This window comes from Doryrhamphus excisus, linkage group LG18 (assembly GCF_037039965.1).
Source record: "Doryrhamphus excisus strain RoL-2023G ecotype Guam linkage group LG18, RoL_Dexc_Guam_v1.1, whole genome shotgun sequence".
NCBI lineage: Eukaryota > Metazoa > Chordata > Actinopteri > Syngnathiformes > Syngnathidae > Doryrhamphus > Doryrhamphus excisus.
Window position 1 is genome coordinate 10,608,518 of NC_136374.1, and position 23,858 is coordinate 10,632,375.

Genomic DNA, 23,858 nt, shown 5'->3' on the forward strand with positions numbered 1-23,858 from the left:
TTTTATCAACAGTCTTATCTTATCAATGTCTGACAATTAAAGTTCCATTAATCAAGTTTGGGTTTTTTGGTGACTGGAGAAGCACTAGGCACTAAGCACTCGTGTGCTGTTCTCTGATTGGTTGTTTAACGGGCACGATACCAGAGCAGCGCGCTCTGAGTGGACAGCTACGGGGGCTGATACTGGACATGGTTAAACTCTATATTTTATCAGTATCACTGCCCTGGGCTTTGACACAGTATCATTTAGGCCTTTTCCCGTATCATTCATGGGCGGTTTCTAGGGTACAGGACCAATTAATACTGTAGTATGTGAAAATTTCAGTATCAATCTGATACCAAGCCAATACAAGGCCAGTATTGCATGTAACCACATTTGCAGTTACACATAATCACGTCTTGTCAACGCATCTTCCTGCTGGAAAATGTTAAGCGAATTGACTAGTGAGACAGTGACCTCTGCTGGATTCAAAGCTCCAGCACTTGACTGTACCTCGTGAAACATCTGATTAGGAATATATTAGTACTATAGTGATGGAACATGTGACAAGGACACAAAGTGATGAGACTGGACTGTTGCCTTAATTTGTGTCCTCCAAAACTTAAACTAGGACTCCTTCTCAACTCATGAATGTGTGCAGATGGTGGTCAGATCTGTTTGGAAGTGGCCAAAATATTTGCTGGTGTCAGTTGTCCTGTTTTTTTGTTTTTTTTTGTATCCTTGCTGAAATGACAGTCTCCCTTTCATTTTGTCTTTATGGCTGCCTCACTTCTTCCTTCCTTCCTTCTGTCATTCCTTCTCTCCTTCTCTCTGCCTCCATGTCTGTCTCTCCCGTCTCGCTGGCCTTGCTCCCGCCGCACAAGATTTGGAGCCGATTGTCTATTTATAGCACATGTGGTTCTGTCACCATGACAACCAAGCTGGAGGCTAGGGCGCCGGGGAGCTATTTTTGGAGCAGCGCTGTAATGTCAGATACAGCCTCCTCTCTATTTTCTCTCCTGCTCTTTTCTCTCACTGGACGCTTGTGTGTGTTTGATTAAGGATCGGCCGCCGGCGCTTCTGTTGTCTGACAACATGGAAGCGTTAAGATGTATAAACAATTCACAGTGCAATTCATTGTGCGCTCCAAAAATAGCCTCGTGATGCCTTCGGTTTTCTTGTTTTGCCTTCAAGATTTGCTTTGAATTTTGTTGTTTCAGGCCATTTGCCATGCATTCCTTGGATCGGACAAATTTTCCACTTTTCCGTTCACTCATGCACGTTTTGTAGTCGGTATTGGCATTGGAACCTCACTTTTCTTACACCCCGTTTTTTTTTAATTATTGTCAGAAATATGTCTTATATCCATACACTGGACACAAACACACTAGCATCAACAAACTAAACACAAACAAAGTGTGTCCAGGTCACTACAGACAGATTCCAGTCAGGAAAGTCTTAAATCATCTTGTGTGTGGATAGTTTATTTGTTTGTTAAAGGCACACAAAACAATGAACAACACGGTTTCTTTCTTTTTTTCTTCCTCCACAAACGCACAGCATATCTCTGAACGTTAGACGAATCTGGGGCTTTTTTTTTTTTCTATTCAGGACCGCTGGGTAATAAGTCACAAGAATTCAAGAAAGAACTCACAGCAAAGTGAACGACTCTTACAATGTGTGAACCTTTTAACACACGTTGCAGGGGGAATGGTTTAACAGAGACACATTACAGATAGTGAGCTGGGCCAGTGTGTGTAATGGTGATTGTACTGTAGCTGCTGCTGAAGTTCATAAAGTTCAAGTGAGCAAGCATGCATACATGTCGAACCATCAACTCTTGAAAATTAAGTTTGTTAACGGACTAGAGTGAAAGAGCATCCCTGTGGCAGGTCTTCAGTAAAGTTAAAAGTGATGTCATCATTTATTGTGTTTGTAAAAAAAATGATTTTTTTTTTTTTAAATGTGTGTTAATTGTTAATATTATTGGATTTGCATGTCTGATGGGAAAAATTAATTGGGTTTTTTTTACTTTTTGGTTTTCATCTGAATTTCTTTATTGGAATAATGACAAAAAAATGAGGTTCCATTGTGTAAGTTAGTAACTAACAGGTTCTTCACCCCATCTTTTTGGGGGGAATTTGAATATTTTTAAATTCATGTTATGCATTTTATTGTCCATCCGTTTTCTATACAGCTTATTCTCACTAGGGTCGCAGGTATCCCAGCTGTGTTCAGGCGGGGTACACCCTGAACTAGTCGCCAGCCAATCACAGGGCACATATAGATAAAAACAATCAATCACTATGGACAATTTAGAGTTGCCAATTAATGTTAATGTTTTTAGTTATCACTGGGAGAACATGCAAACTCCACACAGAGATGCCCGAGCGGGGAATCGAATCTGGGTCTCCTACTAGCTGTGTGGCCTGCGTGCTAACCACTCTTTCACCGTGCAGCTCATTTCATATTATTATTTTATTTATATAAATCATATTTCTTTACTGTGCATATCATTTTTTTATTAAATAATCAGAACCCACAGATACTAACTGTTTTGTATATATTCAGATATTACAAAAATGAGATTTGTTTTCCCTTTTTTGTGTTGTTTTGAATACATTTTATAGTTTATACATTGGATTGATCTAGTGTGTTTCTGATACATATTTATTGTTTTCTATCCGTAAAAAAAAAATATTTTTTGATTAATTATTTTACAGAAAATTTTAGGAATTAAATGTATTTGTTAATATAATCGATGAACTGTTTTTTGATTATATCAATTAATTATTATTCATGATTATTATTATTGTGATGATGTAAAATTCCAACTATAATGCTGACAGTTTAACTTTGTTTTAATTTTCATAATCTAGATTAAAGTAGGTAAGTAAAGTGTATCTTGGACAGATTTTGTGTGTGTGGTTTAGAGATATGATATATCAATAAGTTGGTGAGGCTTTAGTTTTAAACCAGCTCACTTATTACTCCAAACCTTACTCCAAACTTATTACTCCATACATATAAAATGTATTTGCTTGATTTATAGGTTAGCAGCATAAGCCAATAACCGAGCACCTTAGTTTGCTCTGGTTGTCAGAATGTTCTGTAAAGACTGTCGTAATAGTTTACAAGCCATGACAAAGATAATGTTGAAATATGTAACAGAGAGCTAAAAATACACTCTGCTTTATCTTGTCATGTAAATAATATTTGAGTCTTTTTGAAGTGCTCTCAAGCCAGAATAAAGCTGACGAGTTGCATGTCTGTTACTGTGGCTGCCACCATTAAAGTCCAGGTTATTATTCAACCATGTCTGCTATTAGTAGGTTTATTTATAGTTGACTTTATTTCAAACATGTTAACCAAACTTACACCGAAGTACATCCCTTCCTAGTTCAACATGTCCATAAAAAGGGTAGAAAGAAGCAGCTCTTATTTAGTCAGTTGCTTAACGAATGAATGAATTCAGGATAAATGATATTGACGCAGTGGTATTGATTAAATGATAATAAATGATTAATTCAAGGTAAATGATATCAGACACTGTGTTATTGATAGTGTTGATGTTCTGAGGTTGTTGTGGGTTGGCTGTCGGACTCGGTTTGTTATCCAGCACTTTGCAACTTTTAGTTTTTTCGGACAAATCATTAAGCCGAACCATTAATGTACTCAGACACAAAGTGTCTCTCAAAAAACGAAAAATTAAACATCCGTGATGTTTACAGGTGATTACACAGAAAACATGCCGAGGCGTTCCTTGTAGGATCTGTTACTGGAATGACATCCCAGCTTATGTGTACTATTTCCTAACTTTATTCATGTTGAAGAATTTGGGATGACTTACTCGTATTGAGTTCTTTACACATCCATTTTGTGATTATACTCCACATACTGATATGCATGTAAATCCATTTTTCCTAACATTCATCTACCCGACATAATTTATTATGTTCCTTGGAAGTCTATGTGGTTGAATGGAACCTCTCGGTTGCGGAGGGGCTTCTGATAGTGGCCAGCTCCTTGAAAGTCACTGTGGTGGTCCCCCCCCACCCCCTCAGCCATTTGAATCTAACATGGAAAATCCCATTTAGCACCTCTCATCACATCATTAGTTGTTGCAAGAGTTTGGGGCCCATGCATCTAAAATTCTGGATCCAACATGAACCTTCTTTTTTTAGCTCATAAGACCCTTTATCGGCAAGTGTGCCTTTTCATGCCTACCTCTTTTGCCTTCTATGTCTTCTCCGTTACGGATCCGACGCTGGGCTGGGTGGCCAGACCGGAAGTGTGCCCCCCCCCCCCCCCCCCACACGTCTCTCCTCTCTCTGTGTACTTATGTAAACGGAGAAGAAGCAGAGAACTAGAGAGAGGGGAGAGTTCTATTTTTAGCTCGGGCAGGCTGCAGAAAGAGAAAAAATGAACAAGTGTGTGTTGAGAGAGACAGAGAGAGAGGGACAACTTGGGCATTATCGATGAAGGTTGTTGCCATTAAATGAAATCATCGAGCTTTGGTCAAAACATGTGGAAACATCACAGCAATCCCACCACATACACAGTGGACAACATTTTTAAAATGTCGGAGCATCCCTACTGTAAATCCCTGCTGGGGGTTACCGTCCCAGACCACCCGTCTACTTCCAAAACATTCATTTTCACAACATCACATCTTGTTAAAACATTCTCCTGCTGAAAATGTTGAGGGGATTGACTTGCGATAAAGCGCCCTCTACTGGCTTCTACTGTCATCTTCACAGCATCTTTCCTTGGAAGTTAGCCTGGGGGGGGGGCCAAACCCCCCAAACCCCCTACCCTACCTCCTGCCAATGTGCTACCTGCAGCCTTCTTGTCACATTTCACCGCTGCCTGCCACATTCCTACTTACCTCAGCGGGGGTTGCATACCTGCCCACCCCCCATCTCTTTTTTTTCTGCTTTCTTCCTAATCTTCCACGGTTGTATTGACTGGGCCGCTGCCATCGAAATCCCATCTGGTCTTTTCCTGTCTGCTCACTAATGGCTCTATTATGATAGAGATGAAGATGCCAATACAGTATGAATGCAGTATTGTGTTTGTGAGTAGCAGTCATTTACATGTACTTCCTATATTCATTCATTCATTCATTTTCTACCGCTTATCCTCATGAGGGTCGCGGGGGTGCTGGAGCCTATCCCAGCTGTCTTTGTGCGAGAGGCGGGGTACACACTGGACTGGTCGCTAGCCATTCATTCATTAATTCATTTTTTACCGCTTTTTCCTCACGAGGGTTGCGGGGGGTGCTGGAGCCTATCCCAGGCCAGCCAATCACAGGGCACATATAGACAAACAACCATTCACACTCACATTCATACCTTTTTCATACAATTTGGAGTCACCAATTAACCTAGCATGTTTTTGGAATGTGGGAGGAAACCGGAGTACCCGGAGAAAACCTACGCATGCACGCGGAGAACATGCAAACTCCACACAGTGGAATTGAACTACGGTCTCCTAGCTGTGTGGCCTGTGCGCTAATCGCTTGTCCGCCGTGCAGCGAGATTAGATTATACTGGTTTATATTTTCAAGAAAAGTACAATGAAAAAGTAGTTCCAGTAATAGTATAGTAATTAGGGTACCTAAGGGTGGAATTGAACCCTGGTCTCCTAGCTGTGAGGTCTGCGCGCTAACCACTCGACCGTCGTGCAGCCCCATTTCTATTCATATGTATTTTAAATTAAATTAACATTGTTTTTATTATTTATTTCCACATATTTCCACATATCTGACATTTTCATATTCTGAATTACTATCAGAGGTTTTTGTGCGATTAATGTTAAATGTTTTTTTAAAAATGTATTCATTACTTAATTGGAATTTGCAGTGGGTGGTGCAAATCTGGATAAACGTTTGGAACCAAGATAAGAAGACTACATATCTTTTTTTTTTGTCATAAATACTGCATGATTGGTAATGACAAAATCAGACATACAGTATGCAAGAGTTGAATCCTGATTAATATTGTTGTTGTCATTGTGTGACTCTTTAACCTCCAAAGACATGTGCAGCAAGCGGGTTACAATCATGGTGAAAATGGCGTCTCTACTTTGAAAATTAACAGACATTCGGTGTTGCCTTCCTGTGTAGCCGCCATTCTAAAAGTCATTGGCGGTGTTCATACCTACCACGCACACACACACACACACACACACAGTACTACAGCAGCTCCATTGACTCTCCTCTTTGGTCAGACAGAGACTAATAATGCTGCTGGTGACTCAGAGCCGCTGCATCAGATCTCACTGTAAATTACTGCATACGCCCCCAGGTGGCCATGTCGGGGAACAACTTGCTCTTGATTTTATTTATTTTTTAAAGCACGTACTGTACATTACCACAGCACGGTGTCTATTTATATGATATAATTTTAAAATTCTGTTTTTGCTTCTGTCTTTTGCAGCTTCTTAGACCGGGTGGATGTGGTTCGACAACACGACTATACACCGACTGACCAGGTGACAACACCACTATTCTACTTCATCTTTGACCTCAACAAATGGCTGATACGGTCATGAATGAAGCCTTGAGTTAAAATCGGGGAAATACGTGTAAAAATGCTAGTCAAAGATCCTCTATAAGACAGAAGCGTTCTGCAAAAATTAATTAATTCATTCATTTTCTATCGCTTATCCTCCGATGGTCGCGGGGGTTGCTGGAGCCTATCCCAGCTGTCTTCGGGCGAGAGGCGGGGTACACCCTGGACTGGTCACCAGTCAATCACAGGGCACATATAGACAAACAACCATTCACACTCACATTCATACCTATGGACAATTTGGAGTCACCAATTAACCTAGCATGTTTTTGGAATGTGGGAGGAAACCGGAGTACCCGGAGAAAACCCACGCCTGCACGGGGAGAACATGCAAACAAAAGGGTGGAATCGAATCCTGGACCTTTGCCAAAATTTTCTATAATTTTCCACATTTTCAAAATTTACACCCTAATGCTTTTATACCTACATTTTCTGTTTGTTATTTTTGCACTTAACACTTTAAAATCATTTTTCTTTGCATTCTAAACTTTACATTTTAAAGGTTTTTAATGTTGTCTTTTTTATCCCAATTTTTATTATGATTTTTTTTACATTTTTAAAATAATTTCAAAGGTATTTTATAAATGTTTTTACTTTACTAATTATCACTCTTGATTGATTGATTTTGAATACATTGTGGAATGACAGTAATGTAAAGAGACACAATGGTGGTTTAGTCAATGCCAACATAGCAAACACTTTTATTGGATAAAAGTGGATAAACGGTAGAAAATGAATGAATGAATGAATGAATGCATATCAGGAACTTTCTTCAGTTTTTATGGACCTCCTGGTCAAAGATCCACAGCAAGACAGGAGTGTTCTGCTGTTTTTAAAGACACAACACAAAAAATGAATAAATAACAAACAAACAAACAAAGACCAAGAAAAAGACTTGTGTCAAATACAGATGGTGGTGTATCTTGTTGTAAAGGATGCACCCTGCATGCTTTTGTTACTGTTCCCGTGTCCTTGAACACATGTATGTTGCAGGACCTGCTGAGATGCAGGGTGCTGACATCCGGCATCTTTGAGACAAGATTTCAAATCGACAAAGTCAATTTTCAGTGAGTCATCTTACTTTATTAGCTTGGTTTGCAGTGATTTAAAGGAAGTTACAGAAGTTATTTTTTCTTCCTACACAGCATGTTTGACGTCGGCGGGCAGAGGGATGAACGTCGAAAATGGATCCAGTGTTTTAACGGTAAGATGGCTCGTCACATCACATGATGGCCTGATAGAGAGCCGTTTGACCACTGGTCTTTCTCATGTTTTCCAGACGTTACTGCTATTATTTTTGTGGTGGCGAGTAGCAGCTACAACATGGTGATCAGGGAGGACAATCAGACCAACAGACTACAGGAGGCCCTCAATCTCTTCAAGAACATTTGGAACAACAGGTCAGATGCAGTACTTGGTATTATGGGATAGCACCATCCTGCTGGACCTTTTAGAATTGATGTTTGGTGGCTCCACAAAGAGATCCTGACACTTAACTTCTCATTTGTCTTGGCAGGTGGTTACGTACCATTTCCGTAATCCTCTTCCTTAACAAACAGGATCTCCTTGCTGAGAAGGTTTTGGCAGGGAAGTCCAAAATCGAGGATTATTTTCCTGAGTTTGCACGCTACACAACACCTGATGACGGTAAGTGGGACATTTTTAAGTTATTTTTACCAATAATTCAAAACAGGAATAATCTGTGATTTTTAAAGTAGATGTCCAAGTAGAAGGCTGCATGGCGGATAAGTGGTTAGTGTGCAGGCCACACAGCTAGGAGACACCAGTTCAATTCCACTCTTGGTCATCTCTGTGTGGAGTTTGCATGTTCTCCCCTTGGGTTTTTTCCGGGTACTCCGGTTTCCTCCCACATTCCAAAAACATGCTAGGTCAATTAGCGACTCCAAATTGTCCATAGGTATGAATGTGAGTGTGAATGGTTGTTTGTCTATATGTGCCCTGTGATTGGCTGGCGACCAGTCCAGGGTGTACCATGCCTCTCGCCCGAAGAAAACTGGGATAGGCTCCAGCACCCCCGCGACCCTTGTGAGGATAAGCGGTAGAAAATGAATGAATGAATGAAAGAATGAATGAATGAAATTGTCCATAGGTATGAATGTGAGTGTGAATGGTTGTTTGTCTATATGTGCCCTGTGATTGGCTGGCGACCAGTCCAGGGTGTACCATGCCTCTCGCCCGAAGAAAACTGGGATAGGCTCCAGCACCCCTGCGTGACCCTTGTGAGGATAAGCAGTAGAAAATGAATGAAAGTAGATGTTCCATGGCTCCCACTTCCTGTGGTTTACTTACAATACATAACAAAGTTACCGTTGAAAGTTTGTCTGTGTGCGTGGCTGGTCCCTTAATACTTTACACCACTAAAATTTGGTGACGCGGAGTTGCTATGGAAACATTTGGATGTTCCTTTCCCTGTTAAAAATGAGCGTAGCATCAACATGATTTTGTAATAGCAGGGTCATATTATTATTATATATTGTAGCGTTCATATTATTTAAGCTCCGACAGAAATGAATAGATTGCCAGTCACTGATGAGTATTTATACAGTAGCACCTTAGACACCTAAGGTAATGTGCTCAGTGTACTAGTTTGTGCTTCCAGTGTTTAGTCAACACACAAATGATTGTGCTTTGTTGTCCAAACAGCAATACCAGAACCAGGTGAAGATCCACGTGTCACCAGGGCAAAGTACTTCATACGGGATGAGTTTCTGGTATGTTCACGCTTCAGGTTTTACCAGTTCAGTCGCTCCATTTTGTGCATTTTTTTTTCTCCTACGTGTCATCTGCTAAGTGGTCATAAGTATAACACTACCGTTTTGTTTTGTGTCATCAAGTAGGGATGCACAAAAACGTCATACCGATAAAAATTATAACTGATAATTAAAAAAAAAACTATGCCGTCCTGTGGTGTGTGTTACTGGGCTAAGGTCAACTCACTTGTAAACAATCATGGCGTCGATCGTATGGGATTGCTACGACGGTGTTACAACAGCCAACGTCCAGAGTTGATACTTTTGCATAGAAAGCAGTTGTTTGATTTCTTTATGTGATCATTTCTCCCCCCTTTCACAGAGGATCAGCACAGCCAGCGGGGACGGTCGCCATTACTGCTACCCCCACTTCACCTGCGCTGTGGACACGGAAAACATCCGGCGGGTCTTCAGCGACTGCCGCGACATCATCCAGAGGATGCACCTACGGCAGTACGAGCTCTTGTGATGCGGGGGCTTCCTCCAACACCCTCCCATATTTCTACCCCCCCACCACCATTCAGCCAGTCAACATCCATATACATTCATCAAGAAGAAGATCAAGACATAGGAACACACACATACACACACACTACAGTCACATGACCCCTCCTGCTGTTTATTCACCGCGTGCTGAAGACCAATCAGGAGAAGAGGATGTGAAAAAGACGGCTGATTAAAGCAGAAGAGGTTTTCTTTTTTGTTGTTGTTGCACGAGGACGGACAGATGGGAACCCTGCACGGTGCGGAAAGTGGAAATATATACATACGGTATATGCAGTGGTGTGCAAAAAATGATTGCCCCTTCCTGATTTCTTATTTTTTGCATGTTTGTCACATTTAAATGTTTCAGCTCATTAAAGTAATTATTTAATTATTAGCCACTGACAACACAGCTGAACACAATGAAAATCTTTATTATTAAGAGAAAAAAAATTCAAATCTATGTGGCCTTATGTGAAAAAGGGATTGCCCCAACATAACTGAGATTAATCAAAATACATCTGTCTGGAAAAGGTTATAACACTATTTCTGAATCTTTGGGACTCCAGCAAACCACAGTAAGAGCCATTATGCACAAGTGCTGAAAACATGGAACAGTAGTGAACATTCCCAGAAGTGGCCGGCCAAACATAATTATCCCAAGAGCGCAGCAACAACTTATCCAAGAGGTCACAAAAGACCCCACAACAACATCTAAAGAACTGCAGGTCTCACTTGCCTCACTTAAGATCAGAGTTCATGACTCCATCATAAGGCAAAACGGCCTGCGTTCCAGAGTTCCATATTCAGTAGTGGTTGATCAATAAACAAAAACCACTACTGAGAAAAAGAACATTAAGGCTTGTCTCAGTTTTGCAAGAAAACATCTTCATGATCCCCATAACCTTTGGGAAAAATACATTTTGGAAGGTGTGTGTCCCATTACATCTGGTACAAAACTAATGCCGCATTTCAGAAAAAGAACATCATACCAACAGTAAAATACAATGGTGGTAGTGTGATGGTCTATGTCTGTTTTGCTGCTTCAGAAACTGGAAGACTTGCTGTGATAAATGGAACCATAAATGTTGCTGTTTACCAAAAACTGAAACCAACTTGGGTTCTGCGGCAGGACAATGACCCTAAACACATCAGCAAGTCCACCTTTGAATGGCTGAAGAACAACAAAATGAAGACTTTGGAGTGGCCTAGTCCTGACCTGAATCCTATTGAGAGGCGGTTCATGCTAGAAAAGCCTCCAATGTTGTGGAATGACAATTCTGCAAAGACGAGTGGGGCAAAATTCCTCCACAGATTTATTGCTAAAATATTAATTGCCGTTGTTTCTGCTAAGGGTGTCCCAACCAGTTCTTAGGTTTAGGGGGCAAACACAGGGCCATGTAGGTTTGGATTTTTTTCTTCTAAAACACTGAATGTTGTGGTCAGTTACATTGTAGGTGACTAATATTTAAATTAGTCTGATCTGAAACATTAATGTATATATGCAAATTAAGCAATCAGGAAGGGGGCAAACACTTCACACCATTGTGTGTGTATGTATGTATGTTGTTGTGTGTGAGGGTGTGCACTGCTTTATGGAGAATGGATGCAACACAGACAGTGAAAACACACACCTCCTCCTCCTCCGGCCTTCCTCCACACATTCCCCCTCACCTCACCTCCTCACATGGCTTCTCGACTTTACTGCTGGACTATTATTCTTGTACAGACTGTAAAATGTATGATTTTGTACAACTTTATTGAAGAAACAAGAAAAAAGACTCATAGAAGATCCCTGTGCCTTGATCACGACTGTACGTGTACAAAAAAAAAACAAAAATATGAGCTAATGTAAGTTATGTTTTCACTGCGCTGTACAGCTGGACGGGAGGCCTTTTTGTCTGTCGCTTAATTTCCTTTCATTCGCCTCCCTCGCCACTCTACTTTTGTTTTGCTTTCGGGTTTCTGTACGATGAGGACAAAAAGATGAGCAGCCACCTTAATGCTGTGTAGTGACAAAAACCGAACCTTAACACATCCTAATATATATAAAATATATGTCAGATTTTATATTTTATATATATATATATATATATGTACACCTATATCTCCCTTGTGAGCTCTCTTCCCCCCCTCCTCCAGTTTGCTTTCTGTCAGAATCATCAAGGGCAGACATTGTGGGGATGGGTTTGGGTCTTTTTTTTTATTTTTACTTTAGCTTTAACTCTCTTTGAAAAGGGGAGGGAAATATCAAATTGCAAAGCATTGCTTGTTTCTACATAAACCAAATTCTTTTTTTGCTTAAACAATAAGAAATGGCTTCCAGTGTTTGCTTCATTCAATTGTGATCCCGTATCATTCTTGCATCACAACCCAAACAGAGGGCCCTTTTTGGTTAAAGGTCCCCTTTATGCAAAAAAAAAGGCAGGCTTCACTGCACATCTTAAAGTACATCTCTACCGACTAACCATTATCACTGAAGGCACTTTCAATCTGTCTAATTTTCAATATCATTGAGAATACACTATTATGGGACTTGTTAACATTGTAGGACCTATAACTTTGATATTGCTTGCTCTAAAAGGGTACAACACAAAAAATAGAATCTTAAATTAAACGCCTTTTTTTAATTCAAGGAGCAATTTCAAAAGACAACTGGGATTTAAAGCTCAAACATCACCTTTTCACCTCCAACATTTTGCTGCTCACAGTCAAATGTTACACTTCATAAGTTCATTTCTCTATTTCAGTGGAGAATTGTTTAAGATAATTATTCCCTATTTTTAAACAATAAAGACGCATTAATCGTCATATATTTAAATGTCCAAAAAGATTTGGTAACGTCATTTAAAAAAGGAAACATGGCGTCAAAATGATCAAACGGTACATTTGCCATTGAACTAATGACTTGAAATTTAAATGGCTGTTCACATTGGGAATCGATAGGTGGCAGTATTTCACAGCAACAGCCAAGAAAACCACAGAAGAAGTCCCAACCTCCGGTGTTTCCATGCATTGGCGGGCTTAGCATTTTCAGTGGCCGTGTCTTCGCTGCCTCTCCTCGGCTGACGCTGTTGGACTGACTCCGAGGGAGACCACGACAACAACAACAGGGCAGACATGAGCGCGGTTCGGTCGGGTTCGGTGGCCGGCCCGGTCCAGCAGGGACTTAAAGAGGCGCTAATGGAGACCCTCACGGCCATCCTGTCTCCGGTTCAAGAAGTACGCGCTGCCGCTGAGGAACAGATTAAAGTGCTGGAAGTGACAGAAGGTGAGTGGCGGCTGGTTGGAGAGGTTGTTAAGGGAGGGTGGGTAACTACCTACCGGGCTGTCGCTTGGTTCTAAGTTGGGGACGCTGACCATGCGGGCAGCTGGCTGCTGCTAACTTGGGAGTTAGCTAGCTGTCTCCTGTAGCTAGCATGGCTGTGTGACTAGCATGGAGCCACAAGTTCACCATGACGAAGCTAAGCTAGCCCCCCATACACCCGCCTAGCCTTGTCTTTTAATTAGACATTATTTTGCGAGTTGTCGTTTCTTTATTTTACCCACAGTGTCCACAAATTAGCAACAGGTTCTGTCAACTAACTTATGGGGCGCATTCTTTTTGCAATAATAGCACCGTCGCCATGGGAACCACTCCCTGTCAAGATGACACATTTTCCCGCGAAAGTGTCTCCCCTGCAGGTGGCGGGTTAGTAAATCCGCAGGACCCCCCCCCACCACTATCTGTATACTCGATTGGTGCGTTTAAAGACGTATGTGGTTGTATCGCGTGTCAAATTTCATGAAAACCGTTGAGTTATTGACATAACGTCATTAATTAACGTTCATTAATCATTTTGCTTGTCATTTCTGACCAAACTACAATTCAGTGGGTGCTTACAGTAACTGAGGCGTTGCAGCATGTGTCCATTGTCTTGACTGTCATGTAGGAGTACAGCAGGCTCAACCCCATGTGCCGGGCCCCCCTGTTGTCAGCACAATCATTGTCTTCTACAGCCTGAAAGGGCTGTATTTCAATTCTTTGTCCCTGTCGTACTGTACAATATGTGCAGCAGATGTACACAAGTTCCACATATTATAGGGTTTTTTTTTATTTTAAGGTGTGTAATAAAGCCTGATTTTAGTAGAAGTTACAATACTGTCTACCCTGAATGGAGAGGCGCTATATCCAGTGACATACTAATTATTTTTTTCATGTGTTTTTCCCCCCCTAGAGTTTGGTGTCCACCTGGCAGAACTCACAGTAGACCCTCAAGGGGTGCTCGCAATCCGTCAGGTGAGTGAGGGTGACAGCCTGGTTGGTGTTTTGCTCACGTTACTAAACACAGATTGTCACACTGTCTGTAGTTGGCATCGGTCATCCTGAAGCAGTATGTTGAAACTCATTGGTGCTCCCACTCAGAGAAATTCCGCTCTCCCGAAACCTCTGACCAGGTACCAATCGTTTACTAAATGTCATGAAATTTAATCCTAACTGCAAACTCTTGCCTTATCCAGGCCAAAGCTGCTATCAGGACGCTGCTGCCCAACGGCCTGCGCGAGTCCATTAGCAAGGTGCGCTCCAGTGTGGCTTATGCGGTGTCCGCCATCGCCCACTGGGATTGGCCCGAGGCCTGGCCGCAGCTCTTCACCCTGCTCATGGAGATGCTGGTCAGCGGCGACATCAGCGCCGTGCACGGGGCCATGAGGGTCCTCACGGGTGTGGATTCAAACAACCTTTTTGTACCACCTATACACTGTGTAGTCCAGTGTTTTAATATCAACATTAGTCATGTAGTCATGGTTAGTGTAGCACTTCATGAGGCTGGAAACCATATATGGTTCATTAATGCATATGATCTTTCTCAGCCAATCAGTAAAATCTTTTAAAAAAATAAATGTACAATTTTATTTTTATTTAAATGTAATGATATGATGTATGATAATGCCATATAAATACTTAAATCAAAACCTGGACACATTGAAGCTCTCTAAATACATAAATAATTTGGCTTTTTTATTTTACACATTATATTGGTATTTTGTAACTGCAAAAATGTCAGTTGTTCCATAAGATCTTAATTACATGCCACAACAGCCGCTATCTCCCTAAATTGTAAGGCCATATTAGATTTGAATGTGTGATTTTTACAGTACCTGATGTAAAGCAAGCTGAGGAATTAGTAATATATTCCATAAAACAAAGACAGGACAACACACAAGGTTATAAATAATGTATTGTTGTTGCTGCTCTTCAGAGTTCACTCGGGAAGTGACAGACACACAAATGCCACTGGTGGCTCCTGTCATTCTACCTGAGATGTACAAGATTTTCACCATGGCTGAGGTAACCATTCTTTTCTTTCCCTCCTTGGACAAGTTCTTATAAAAACCTGTTTTGAATTTACTGTTTGTTTTCTTCTTTGGCAGGTGTACAGTATCCGTACCCGTTCCAGAGCTGTGGAGATATTCACCACCTGTGCCAACCTCATCTATGCTATTGAAGAGCTTGAAAAGGTGAGCAGAAACACTGAACAAAGATCATTTCTATTGTTGTGTATGATTTGCTAATGGTGGGGAATAGCTGGGAATTATATGAACATCTTTCCAACGAATTACAAGCTGAGATGTTTTCCTCTGGTGTTGGAAATTCAAATGCATTTGCATATTAATAATGAGTTTCTGAAAATCTGTTCACTTTTTTAAATAGGGATTAGAGACCGACCGTTATTAATTAATTTTGGTGAAAATATACCCGATATTATCTGATGTATAGGTTTTTTTTTTTAACTCTCTCCCAGTGTCTGTCTGTTCTGCCCACTCCCTCACAGTTCTCACTCTGGTTGTTTTAAAAACAAAATTGATCTGAGCGTCAATAAATAAAAGTTTCTACCAAAACCATTTTTTTTTATTTCTACCCACCCTGCTATTGAAAACACAGTTTAGCTGTTCAGTGGTGTACCAGTCACAAGGTACAGTTCGTCTATAAATATTGTACATTTAAATTGTGTTTGTGTATTTGGTTTCTAGGGTGCAGCCAAAGCCTTGATCTTCCCTGTCGTGCAGCAGTTTACAGAAGCATTTGTGCAGGCTCTGCAGATGCCTGATGGACCCTCGTCTGACAGCGGCCTGAAGATGGAAGTCCTCAAGGTAAAAAATAATAAATACCATAGATCTGTGAATGGCAAAAAAACACAAATTAAGGAATGCACTCACAGAAAGCCTTAAAAATTATTTTCATTTTCATTAATTATTTTGGAAGATCTAGAAAGCTTTCTGTGCTGGTTATTGTGTGTAGCTGCTCTGTTGGAGTCCACAATTCAATACAAAGGGACGAAAAATGAGCATAATAAGTCCCCTTTAAAACATAAAGCTGATCTTAAAATTAGCCAGGTAGACGCATTCTTAGCTATATTTACTAATAATATGAAGTTTTGTATCTCATAACAATCCTGTTCAAAGTAGTATTTTTTTCCTACCTTCATTGTCACCCTCTTCATTTTAAAAATATTTAACACATTTAGACTTCCAGTTGTGACACTGTTCTAGATTTAGGTCCACCACAATCAAGTATGTGGTGGTCATAAATTGCCATTTTGAGACAAAATGCCTTGAACCGAGCGTCCTGACTAGTATTAGGAAGCTGTAAGTATTGTACTTGTCAGTAATATCACTGCCAAAAACAGGTTTGGAGCAACCCCCGCAGAATTTTAAAACAAACCCTGGATAGCTGCATGTGAAAAGCCACTTAAACCATCAAGAGTATGTCCATCAAAAGCCCAACCACAAATAGGTGGGATCTATTGTAATAACAAACTGCTTAGTTCAAATCAAGATGGTTTCTCCTCCTTTTAGGCAATAACGGCACTGGTACAGAATTTCCCCAAACCGATGGTGTCTTCCATGCAGCAGATTTTGCCCATCGTTTGGAACACCCTGACGGAAAGTGCAGCATTATATCCTTCACAGTAACCGAGAGATAGCCGACATTTTTAGGTTGTCGGAAAAATTAGATCAAGTGCTTCAGTATGACACTGGGAAAGTTGTATGGCTACGATATGATAAAAGCGTCAATTGGTTAAACCCCCTTAACCACCGTGTCCACTTATGTAAGAACAGAGGTCAACTACACAGAGGAAGTGGATGACCCAGTCGACTCAGATGGTAAGAACCTGATCTGCAACATTGCTACACATGGATAGTGTGTAAACGCACCTTCTTATGTGATGTTTTGTAACTGATGCAGGTGAAGTTCTGGGTTTCGAGAATCTGGTTTTCAGCATCTTTGAGTTTGTCCACACACTGATGGAGAAAAACAAGTTCAAGAGCACCGTGAAAAAGGCGTTGCCAGAGCTCATCTACTACATCATCCTCTACATGCAGATGACAGAGGACCAGGTCAGACACAACTACAGATTCCGGTTGTCATGCATCTGACTGACTGACTAACTGACACGTGTTCCCTCAGATCAAAGTGTGGTCGTCTAACCCTCAGCAGTTTGTGGAAGATGAGGACGACGACACCCTCTCCTATACAGTCAGGATCTCCGCCCAGGACCTACTGCTGGTCAGACTATGCCTGCTTGCTCCCACTCAGTGTATTAAGGATATTTTTTTGGTGTGTTTAATGAGACTAAACTTTGACCCCTGTCTGCAGGCGGTTGCTGCCGAGTTCCAAAATGAGAGTGCAGCAGCATTGGCAGCAGCGGCCACAAGGCACCTCCAGGAGGCGGAGCAGGCCAGGAACAGCGGCAATGAGCACTGGTGATTACACACGACAGACAACACCATAGAAATCAAATCTAGATATACTTTAGAGTGGTCTGTGTGCAGCTTGTATAGCAGTGTTGTGTTATCATCAACACATCAACATCAACGTACAGCCATTATTCTAAATATCAGGCGGGTGACCTCACCTAACAGTAGACATGAGCACTGCCTTCACCCTCTTGGGCATGGAATTGATCAGAGCTGTTACATGTTACTGGAATTCTCTTCCACTCCTCCATGACATCACTGGTGGAGCCGATGGATGTTAGTGACCATGCCCTCCTCCACCTTCCTTCCCTCTGTTTGAGGATGCCCCACAAGTGCTCAGTTGGGTTCAGGTATGGAGGAAACATTCCGTCACCTTCAGCTTCCACAGCTGGGCACTTTATCCATCTTGGAGATGTGCTTGGACTTCTTATCATATTGGAAAACCAGTTTCGATCATGCTGTGCTTCTGTGTCGCAGAACATGTTGGAATGAATCTTTTCCCTACCACCTCCCTACCATAGCTTGGTACTCACTTGTTGTCAGTTATTTAGACAAATAATGGCTATGTGACTCATTTCCAGTTGATAGTAAAGCTTTACTGCTGCACTTATATCCTAGTTTACTTTCCATAGTATTGTCTTTTGAGGAGATAAATTAAATTGCTTGCTGAAACGTGAGTGGTGTACTCACTTCTGTGAGGTACTGTACCTCCTCAAGCCCTTGTGTTTGTTTCAGGTGGAAGGTTCACGAGGCCTGCATGTTGGCGCTCGGCTCTGTCAAAAACATCATCACTGAGAATGTGAAGAGCGGTCGCATCCAGTTTGACATGCACGGATTCTTGGCCGGTGTCGTCTTGGCTGATCTTAACCTCGCAGGTGACTGTTGTTTTATGTTTGAAAAAAAAATAAAACATGCATGCTCATTTACCTTGCTATTTACCAACTCTTTGTCTGCTTTCGTGTTGACCAGCGGTGTCTCCGTTCCTCCTGGGTCGGGCTCTGTGGGCGGCCAGTCGCTTCACTACTGCCATGTCCCCAGAGCTCATCCAACAGTTCCTGCAGGCCACTGTGAGCGGCCTCCATGACAGCCAGCCGCCATCCGTACGCGTATCTGCTGTCAGAGCCATCTGGGGGTGAGAATGTAGTCCATCATTTCTCCTACTGGAAGTGAATTAAGACCATTGGGTTGATTTATTGTTAATACTCCCATCTTCAGGTACTGTGACCAGCTGAAGTTGTCAGAGAACACGCACATCCTGCAGCCCTACCTGCCCAGCGTTCTGGAGGGGCTGGTCCAGCTGGCAGCTCAGTTCACATCAGAAGTCCTAGCCCTCGTCATGGAAACGCTGTGCATCGTGTGCACCTTTGACCCGGCCTTCACCACTAGTGCCGAGAACAAAATCTGCCCCCTCACCATTGCAGTCTTCCTCAAGTACAGCAATGGTGCGACTCCCTAATGCTCTCCTGTCTTCCTGTCTCCTGACATTTCTTCATCTTGTAGATTTTTAATGTTTAAAATCTCCTCTTTTTTTGTTTCAAATAATGTCATCTTCTTTTCAGACCCAGTGGTGGCGTCACTGGCCCAGGGCATCTTTAAGGAACTGTCCCAGATTGAAGGCTGCCAGGGCCCCATGCAGATGCGCCTTATCCCCACACTGGTCAGCATCATGCAGGCTCCTGCTGACAAGATCCCTACTGGACTCTGTGCTGTAAGTTGGCAAGAAAGTGAGCTGGCACATAGAAGTCTTGTTTGTTGTTTGCCAAACAAGTTTGGCCTAAGTTACTTGCACCCTCTGCTGGTTGATCCCAATGGTTGAAATCCATTCTGGTCTAAATTGTTGCGACTACGTAATACAAATACAAAGCAGATTGTATGGTATAGTATAAATCTTAATCTCCCACCCTCTGTATCGCTGTCCATGCGCCCACAGACAGCCATTGACACCCTGACCACGGTTGTACGCAACACCAAGCCGCCTCTGTCAGAGATGCTGGTGTGCCAGGCGTTCCCTGTAGTCGCACAGTGCACCTTACACACAGACGACAACACTGTCATGCAGGTAAACACTTGCTTTCTTAAGCTAAGATGTTTAATGTTTGGAAGAATCCACCCAAGCAAAAGGAAAACATTCAAATGCCACAGTTAGTCTTTTTCCTCTTGTAGAATGGCGGCGAGTGTTTGCGGGCGTACGTCTCAGTCGCCCTGGAGCAGATCGCCCAGTGGCGGGATGACCAGGGCAACAGCGGCCTTTGGTATGTCATGCAGGTGGTTAACCTGCTGTTGGACCCCAGAACCTCTGCGTTCACAGCCATCTTCGTGGGCAGACTAGTGTCCACTCTCATCTCCCGGGCCGGCACACAGCTTGGGGAGCAGCTAGACCAGATCCTGCGGGCCATCCTGAGCAAAATGCAGCAAGCCGAGACATTGAGTGTCATGCAGGTATGCATGACTGAATTAGGAAAGTTGAAGATAGAGCTTGACTTTCAACTCCTCTGTCTTTTTCTACCCCCTTCTCTGCAGTCTCTGATTATGGTGTTTGCCCACCTGGTTCACTCCCAGCTGGAGCCTCTTTTAGACTTCTTATGCAGTCTGCCCGGCCCAACGGGCAAGCCTGCTTTGGAGTTTGTCATGACTGAGTGGATGAGCAGGCAACACCTCTTCTATGGACAATACGAGGGTAAAGTCAGGTCAGGACACATTGTGCACTATTGATTAACAGTTAAAAAATATGTATTTAATGGTTCCGCCATGTTGCCTTTAGCACGGTGGCTTTGTGTAAATTGCTGCAGCACAGCCTCAACACCGACGACAAGCGTCTCCAAGACATCATGGTGAAGGGAGAAGAGATCTACAACCCAGCAGACGGCATCCGCACGCGTTCCAAGTCTGCCAAAAGTAAGGGACCAAATACACAGAGATACCGTGAACACTCTGATTCACGCATATATTTAAATAATCAATGAGTTCCCTACAGTGGTTGGGTGTGTCATCTTTCAATCAAGCAATGCTGACACGGAAAACATCGGCATCTGTGACGATACACAACACATTTTTCCCATTAACTCCATGAGCACGGTAGCTGCATTCAAAGTATCGTGAGACACTTTTTATTAAAATTGCTGTACCATTTACAATGTAACTATGCAGTGGCTGAGCAGTTTTCCCCCGTTTCTGTGTTGCGCAATGTACGTGTTAATGAAGTACCAAATGGTCAAAGAGAGCTATGTTTTACTTTCCACTTTCTCATGCTCTCCAAATCATTACTAAAGTTCATTTTCAGTGTACGACAGTATTTCTTTCAGAATAAATATCAATCTGGCTGAGGAGTTGGCTTGTTAGCTGTTTGTCCAATATACTGTACAGGGGTTGGTTTTATTTAACAAATATAAAATATCAAAATGGGCACCAAAATTTGTTTTTGTCCTTGTACACAGTGGACAATGTTTGTATGCCGTGCGTGCGTGCGTGCGTGCGTGCGGTGCATAAACCCTATTTTGAGATGCAAGATGTTTGAAGCACCTTGCATCATGTCTCATCTGTAGATCCTGAGCGCTGGACCAACATTCCCTTGCTGGTGAAAATCTTTAAGCTGATCATCAACGAGCTGTCCACCGTTGTGGAGGCCAACGCCAGCCGGGCGAACCCAGCTGACTGGAGCCAAGGTTCAATATTGAGACGTGTTGTGTTTCGCTGGTGCTCTTCAGACATTTTAGTCACCGCGTTTGTCTTTTGCCTCAGATTCCAGCAGCATGTGTGAAGAGGATGAAGAAGAAGGTGAAGAGGATGATGACGAGGATGAAGGACTGGCAGGGCAGCTGCTGTCTGATCTCATTTCCTCCAACAAATATGGTAACCTAATTCCTAAAGGCTGCAGCCATTGTTCAGTAAAGTGTCCTGACCTTCCGCCATTGTGTTCTCTGAATTCTAGATGATGACTATTATGATGATGAGGAAGATGATCCAGATGCCTTAAATGACCCCTTGGATCAGATTGACCTGCAGGTACGTTGCAGCATTTAGCCCCCAGACTCAAGTTCAAATCAGTGACTGACTGTACTGAAAAATATATCATCTTAAGATGTGATATTTGTTTTGAAAGTAATCAGAGTAGCCATTTATATAGTATTTTGACAATCAAAAAGTCCAGGGGAAATGTCCTAATTTTGCAGGCTTCACTACACACACACACACACACACACACACCACACTACAATTTGCATGTACACAGTAATTCAGTGGCAAAATTAACCAATTCTTAGCATACAGCAGTATTTCTTTCAGAACAAATATCATTAACCAATTTTGCACCATCAGGTTTTAACAAAAAGAAATCTCCCAGGTAGATATTAAAGTGAATTTCTAGCCTACGTACCTTTGTATCTTGTCCTGAAGCTCTGTTTTATGAGTTTGAAAGACTTAAAGTTGCCGTTAAATTTCCAAGCACTCGTATGACTCAGTTTGATTCAACACTATATAAATATCAAGTGTAAATCCAGTATGTAGCGTGGCAATGACATCACAGGCAGACTATTTTGGATGTAGCATCCAAGGTGTAGGATACATGTTAAACTCGGGCCCAGGGACAAGTCCAACCCATGGAACTCTTTGGTAAATATTGAGTTGGCCCATCTTATGGACCTTACTAAACAAAGTGCTTGCAGCGATCTGAGTAATTATGCAACTTCTCCGGTATAAATGACTCCTCTGGCATTGGATAAAATGGTCACCATTAAATAGGTGAAGCGAGAATGGATGCTCCAGTTACAAAGCAACTGGCAGGTGAAACTTCTAATCGTTACGGGTGATGCACATCACTTGAACTTCAGGCTGACTTCTGTGACTTTTCAGTGTCATACTGAACCACTGGATCTATTGTGTCTTGTCTCCTCTCAGGCATATCTGACAGACTTCCTGACCCAGTTTGCCCAGCAGCCATGCTACAGCATGTTCTCAGGCCACCTCAACAACAACGAGAGACAAACGCTGCAATCCATTGGCCTCTAGCCCCTCCCCTCTTTGCTGCTGCTGCTGCTGCTGCTATGATGCCACCCCCGGCACCCTCCCCGCCTCTGTCGCCTCATCACTTACAGCATCAATTTAGCGCAAAGGACGAAAAACACCTGAGCCTGTGCTGATAGCAGAGGAAGGGGATGGAACACAATGCCCTGCTTCTCCAGGCCTGTAAAGGAGATGACTTGTTTGAAGGTGAAGAGGCAGTCCATCCTGGTCTTTCCTTCCTTCACAACTTGTGGTCGGTCTTTTTAAGACGAATCTCAGACTGAACAGGGCAATCAAATGGAGGTCAAGGCTTCACGGTGGGCCGGGTGAACCGTGACATATGAACTGTTTTGCCATGTCCTCTTTAAAACCATTTTTGGGTGTTTGTTCATTGTAAGTCACGTCCATCTGTTATTAAGGAAGAAAATAACCTCCTCTTTGGAGAAGGTGGCCTTAAGCTCCACAAACTTTTTTTTTTATCAACATACAACGAAAAGCTCTTAGTCCACTTGTGTACGTTGGTTTTTGCAGTTGTTTTTTTTGTCACTGTTGCCATGGTGATTTCTTTAGCCTTGTCCGTTTCCTCGTGCACACTATGCGGATCAAAAAAGATCCGCTGTGGCGACTCAGTAAACAGGAAAGAGCCGAAAGAAACAAACACTGAAAAGCTGGGACTAAAACATTTCTAAATAAAAGTTTGAACAGGGGAGATTGCATTATCATTAATAACTGGCAGGAGTAATCACACTGACGGTAAAATACATCTACAGATTGTGCTCATGCAAGCATCTTTGTTCGGTGCTTGACGAAATCCTCACTATTATGAGGAGGAGTTGTTGACCTGCTGGTGGTGCATTTACTGACACTTGAACAATAGTGTATTCATTCACTCACTCATAATGTTGAGCAGTTGCTACATGGTGAAAGCACGTAATTTGAAAGCGAAAGTAAACAGGCAATAAAACGTGACACCGCCTTCTTATTGATGAAAAAAATAGTTTCATCAAAGTCGAAGCAGCGGCCGTTTGTTTGCGTGTGGCGGAGCCAACACTGCCATCAAGTGGTCGTCTGATACAAAGCCACGCAAAATGAAATTCCTACACATGATTAGCTTCAGTGATGTTAATATTCACATTTTTGAGGTGGACAAAAAGTACTTTTGAAGGGACACATTCGTTGTGTACGTTGTTTGTATTGCATCTGCCAAAGGCCTCACCTGGGTTGAAATATTTACACATTTGTAATGTTTACATGATCTTAGAGTTATTCTTTATACTTTTTCAATCGAAGTTATAAGAATGATATATTAGAG

General features: G+C 42.1%; 2 protein-coding genes across 3 annotated transcripts in view; both read left to right on the forward strand.

Moving 5' to 3' along the window:
* The window catches only part of LOC131105858 (guanine nucleotide-binding protein G(s) subunit alpha-like), a 30,897-nt gene extending 18,596 nt beyond the window's left edge, over window positions 1-12,301 (forward strand). Inside the window, exons 6-12 of the mRNA XM_058054278.2 lie at window positions 6,420-6,474; window positions 7,548-7,621; window positions 7,700-7,758; window positions 7,834-7,954; window positions 8,071-8,201; window positions 9,219-9,286; window positions 9,648-12,301. Of these exons, the coding sequence (XP_057910261.1) occupies window positions 6,420-6,474; window positions 7,548-7,621; window positions 7,700-7,758; window positions 7,834-7,954; window positions 8,071-8,201; window positions 9,219-9,286; window positions 9,648-9,794 (655 nt within the window). The 3' untranslated portion in view covers window positions 9,795-12,301. The remainder of the gene's footprint in view (window positions 1-6,419; window positions 6,475-7,547; window positions 7,622-7,699; window positions 7,759-7,833; window positions 7,955-8,070; window positions 8,202-9,218; window positions 9,287-9,647) is intronic.
* A 453-nt stretch (window positions 12,302-12,754) lies between these two features.
* Window positions 12,755-23,253, forward strand: ipo9 (importin 9). 2 transcript variants are annotated; one of them, XM_058054275.2, is made up of 24 exons: window positions 12,762-13,079; window positions 14,026-14,087; window positions 14,159-14,245; window positions 14,309-14,510; window positions 15,049-15,137; window positions 15,221-15,307; window positions 15,821-15,940; window positions 16,646-16,746; window positions 16,896-16,954; window positions 17,037-17,188; window positions 17,259-17,357; window positions 17,448-17,554; window positions 18,284-18,423; window positions 18,518-18,680; window positions 18,764-18,990; window positions 19,108-19,256; window positions 19,479-19,607; window positions 19,712-19,987; window positions 20,069-20,235; window positions 20,310-20,443; window positions 21,091-21,210; window positions 21,287-21,397; window positions 21,477-21,550; window positions 22,442-23,253. In XM_058054275.2, the coding sequence occupies exons 1-24, from the start codon at window positions 12,929-12,931 to the stop codon at window positions 22,550-22,552; spliced, it is 3,117 nt and encodes a 1,038-aa protein (XP_057910258.2). In that variant the 5' UTR covers window positions 12,762-12,928; the 3' UTR covers window positions 22,553-23,253. The 2 variants fall into 2 exon arrangements, 1 of the variants encoding a protein (XP_057910258.2); XR_013630299.1 differs by lacking the exons at window positions 21,287-21,397; window positions 21,477-21,550; window positions 22,442-23,253 and having other exon boundaries at window positions 12,755-13,079; window positions 20,338-20,443.
* Window positions 23,254-23,858: the final 605 nt, after the last annotated feature.

What these genes read in the sequence shown, in the direction of transcription:
- ipo9 (XM_058054275.2), top strand. Translation starts at nt 12,929, where the DNA reads ATGAGCGCGGTTCGGTCGGGTTCGGTGGCCGGCCCGGTCCAGCAGGGA. An exon ending in ACGACAACACTGTCATGCAG is followed by an intron (nt 19,608 to 19,711) that starts GTAAACACTTGC and finishes TTCCTCTTGTAG; the next exon opens with AATGGCGGCGAGTGTTTGCG. An exon ending in GCGTTCCAAGTCTGCCAAAA is followed by an intron (nt 20,444 to 21,090) that starts GTAAGGGACCAA and finishes TCTCATCTGTAG; the next exon opens with ATCCTGAGCGCTGGACCAAC.